The sequence below is a fragment of the Octopus bimaculoides genome, chromosome 10 (assembly GCF_001194135.2).
Source record: "Octopus bimaculoides isolate UCB-OBI-ISO-001 chromosome 10, ASM119413v2, whole genome shotgun sequence".
Classification (NCBI taxonomy): Eukaryota; Metazoa; Mollusca; class Cephalopoda; order Octopoda; family Octopodidae; genus Octopus; species Octopus bimaculoides.
The window spans coordinates 810716-815140 of NC_068990.1; the positions used below are offsets into that span (position 1 = coordinate 810716).

At 35.3% G+C, this 4425-nt stretch overlaps 1 protein-coding gene across 1 annotated transcript in view; it reads right to left on the minus strand.

Moving 5' to 3' along the window:
- The window catches only part of LOC106867290 (xaa-Pro aminopeptidase 1), a 72819-nt gene that overhangs the window by 23693 nt on the left and 44701 nt on the right, over positions 1-4425 (minus strand). The window contains exons 13-15 of the mRNA XM_014912133.2: positions 3613-3663; positions 1479-1540; positions 273-422 (exon numbers count right to left, since the gene is read on the minus strand). Coding sequence (XP_014767619.1) covers positions 273-422; positions 1479-1540; positions 3613-3663 — 263 coding nt within the window. The remainder of the gene's footprint in view (positions 1-272; positions 423-1478; positions 1541-3612; positions 3664-4425) is intronic.

Below are 4425 nucleotides of genomic sequence, written 5' to 3' on the forward strand. Positions count from 1 at the left end.
GTAAACACAATCGCACCGCCGACCAGCAATGAAAGACAAGAACAAAACATATACATACATACACATTTATAAATGCATACATACATGTATGTGATTGTGTTTGTGTGTTTGTGTGTGTGTGTGTGTGTGTGTGTGTGTGTGTGTGTATGTGTGTCGGTGTGTGCGTGCGTGTAATAAGCTTCCACCCAATTTCCCTGTAGCAAATCACGTAGTCCCAAAGTAAAACTTCTTAACCACACAACTACGAAGAAACGAATGAAGATTTCACTTACAAATACTGGCCACCAGAGTCCAGCAGATAAATATCCTTGGTGGTAATTTCTCGATTAGTGACGTTGGTTGGGCGGTAATGAATTATGGCACCGTTTGGGCCAGATCCTGAAATACTGTCAAAACTCAAACCGCGGTTGTATTTCTGCTTACTGAAATGAGAAAAAATGTATTCAATTTCAGGTCGTGTTTAATACAGATAACACAACAAATAGCACAAGTCCTCCAGAGAGTAAGCGTCAATGCAATTACTCAAACTGCTAGTAATAGCAACCAAATCTCCTTTAAATGATACTGCCTAATATATATAGATGAATGACAATACCTGCTCGTGTAAAAGATTTAAAAAAATTAATTTGAATTTTTCAAGTTCGAATAAAAATAATATTGTTCATTTATTTATTGTTAATTTATTTTTTAATTCTAATTTATTTTTTGAAGGGCATCCAGCCATAGAAACCATGCTAAAGACTGGAATGTACACGCGGGACATAGTCCTCTCACCCTTCTTAAAGGTTAGTAACTCCGAATAAGACTTGACTGAAACAATGACGAGCCATTGACCTAAAGCCGTTGTTCAATGAGTCGAAGAAGCCACGAGCCAGCGAAGGAAATTCTATATAGACAGACGCTTGGCCGGGTAGAAAGAGTCGCCAATTCTCCAACTAATCACGCTTGGCCGGGTAGAAAGAGTCGCCAATTCTCCAACTAATCACGCTTGTCGTAAAAACAAAACAGGATACATCAGATGACATAATCCTAGCTACCTTTTAAAAAGATGGACAGATCGTGAATGAAATTCCATTGATAATTGATTTGCACAGTAAAAGCTGACTTATAGGCTAAACAACAACAAAAAAACTCAAGTCCTCAAGATAGTAAGCATCTATGCAGTTACTCGAACTGCTAGTAATAGCAGCCAAATCTCCCTTAAATAAGACACTACCGTCTTAAATAAGGAAGTTCATATTGGAATAATGTAATAATATGGTCACGGATAAAACAATACAAATGCGATGGTTATGGCTGGAACGTCTCTATTCATAGGTCGTTTAGTCAGAGCTAACTTGGAGTTAATGACCAACGACAGGCTATAAATAATGGTTTCTTACTATCTTCTACCCATCCGTCTTAGAGACTCTGTAGTACGGCAGCAGCCATTTCTTCTCTGACAAACCTGTAAAATTTAAATCTTAATTATTATTTACCTTCTTGTCTTCGAAAGTTCTTTTGCTGCTGAGATTTCTGTCCACATTTCTCCTGCTTTCACCTAATAAATATACAAATAAATATAAATTGTTTTGGGCTGACATTATAACTCGTTATCATCAGGATTTAATGTCTACTTTCCATGTTGGCACGGGTTGGACGGTTTCACAAGATCCGGCGAGCATTAGGGCTGCATAAAGCTCCAATGTTAGCTTGGCGCAATTTCTATGGCTGGATGCGCTTCCTAAAATCAACCACTTTACAATGTGTAGTTGGTGCGTTTCTCGTGCCCCGGCACTAGGGAGATCGCCAACTAGCTTGAAAGAGAGGAACAGGAAAAGGAAAAGGAAAAAAAAGACTCTCGACTACGTATGGGGTGGAGAGTATTTGAGAGAGGGAGGTGGATTTATGCCAGGTGTTGAGATGCGAATTTCAGACACAGAGACAAACACAAATGTCTTGCTATAGAGATCATACATGGTTACCCCACGTTATACTAGGGTGAAAAAGAGAAGCTGGGAAAGAAAATAAAAATGATAGAGATGGGCTGCCAGAGGAAACCCTCAAGTTACGAGGTGAGCATGAGGTATGATACGGACACTGGATCAGAGGGTAGAGGAGAGGGTGGGTAGCTTCATAAGAATGTAAGGAGAGAGAAATATCTTTACAAGGAAAAGATTGACCTATGAAATCAAAGCTTGGGTTAACTTGCAGAGTAATTTTGGTTCCTCAAATAATAATAATAATAATAATAATAATAATAATCCTTTCTAATAAGGCACAAGGCCTGAAATTTAGTGGGAGGGGACTAGTCGATCACTGGTACTTAATTTATCGACCCCGAAAGGATGAAAGACAAAGTCAACTTTGGCGGAATTTGAACTCAGAACGTAGCAACAGGCGAAATACCGCTAAGCTCTTCACTCAGCGTGCTAACCATTCTGCCAGCTCGCCGCCTTAATAACAATAATTTTTTGTTTACTCTAGGTACAAGGCTCGAAACTTTGGGGGAGGGAAGGGCCAGTCGATTAGATCGATCCCCAGTACGCAACTGGTAGTTAATTTATCGACCCCGAAAGGATGAAAGGCAAAGTCGACCTCGGCGGAATTTGAACTCAAAACAAAGACAGACGAAATACTGCTAAGCATTTCGTCCGGCGTGCCAACGTTTCTGCCAGCTCGTCGCCTTAATAATAATAATAATAATAATAATAATAAGAAGAAGAAGAAGAAGAAGAAGAAGAAAAAGAAGAAAAAGAAGAAGAAGAAGAAGAAAACAGATGCATGACTTTTCTTGTATTGTTACACCTGTTTCATTAAGCGTCTTTATTGTGACATAAATATGGTACAGTCAGATATGTAGTCTGCGCAACATTCATAATAGATGCATCCATAAGTAATGCACAACATACAAAGTTAATGGGTTTTAGAACACCGGCATCTTTCTTCCATAATGTTTTGATAGAGTTAAATGTCACACTTGGTGCTTACTATCTGATGGTATATAATCTTTTGTTTTTTTTTTATCCATACCAGCTTTTATAAACGATGTCGCTAAGTTTAATAACATCTTTAGAGTAGATATGCTTTTTGACTATTTTATAATTTACAACCTGGTTCTGCTATCCACCCTTGTGATTGACTGGCTGTTGTACCACCCAATTTACATCTCTTAAATGTTGGTAATTCTGGTTTGAAATTTCACCTTGTCGATGAACTGTTGATTCAAGAAGATGTCACTGCTCGCTTGTATATTTGGTAAGCCTGATGATTTGAGAGTTGCGTATCGCATTACATAATGTTATGGATGTTGTGTATAAGACGTATCTAACTGTATCATGTTTACGTTACAATAAAGACTCTTAATGAACCAGTTGTTCTAATATTAGATCACACATTCGTTTGTTTTTGTTATGTTTGTACACCACACCCAAGCTTCCATTCATCTTTGCGCACTTTTGAATATTACTGGAGTTGCAGAGTACCAAACAGCAATGAACTTCCCTTCATTAATGCATTCTGTGCTATGATATATATATATATATATATATATATATATATATATATATATATATATATATATATATATATGAAATATGTATTAAATTACTTTGTTTTTTTTCTTTGACTTACCTCTTTCTCCAGTTTTTCAATAAAGTCTATTAAAGCTACAGCATCTCTAATCTTGAAAGAAAGAAAAAACAAAAAATAATTGTACAAACAAGAATATTTTGTTGTATCTTGGGAGGGTAATTTTGCCAAGAAAAACACAGGCACTGATGTTATATTTCATTTAATATTAATAGCTGATTAGTTAACTTACTAAACATTTAACTTATTGGTTGCTTGACTAATCGCTTGATCAATCAGATTAGCTGTTCTGACAAACCAACTGATTAATTAAACGATTGGTCAAGCAATGGTTTAGTTAAAAGTTTAACTAGTTGACTAGTAACAATAAAAGGAGGAAAATATAATCAGTACGTGTGTTGTCATTAGCAAAAGGATCTTCCCACAATATGACGACATCGGTTTCAACTCGCGATATTTCACATCATGAATCTGGCAAAATAAATTCAAAACTGAAATAAAAATATTTTACTCGCAGAAGATATATAAGTAAATAGAATTTAAATTTATAGCTTAATTAATGAGCTGTCATTTAAATGATCTGTCCAACAAAGATTAATGATTGTGATGTTATTTACATCGTAAAAAGTTATAATAACAATAACAATTATAATGATGGTAAATTTCGAAAAGATTTAATTAAACTAATATACGAAAAACTGTAAATTAGTTTGATAATTAGTGAAATACCTCATTAAATCAGATACAGAAATCATTCACACAAAAAACATGATATTATTACTTTATATATATATATATATATATATAATTAACATAATATGGTAAAAATTCACACGTACATACACAAGTATATAT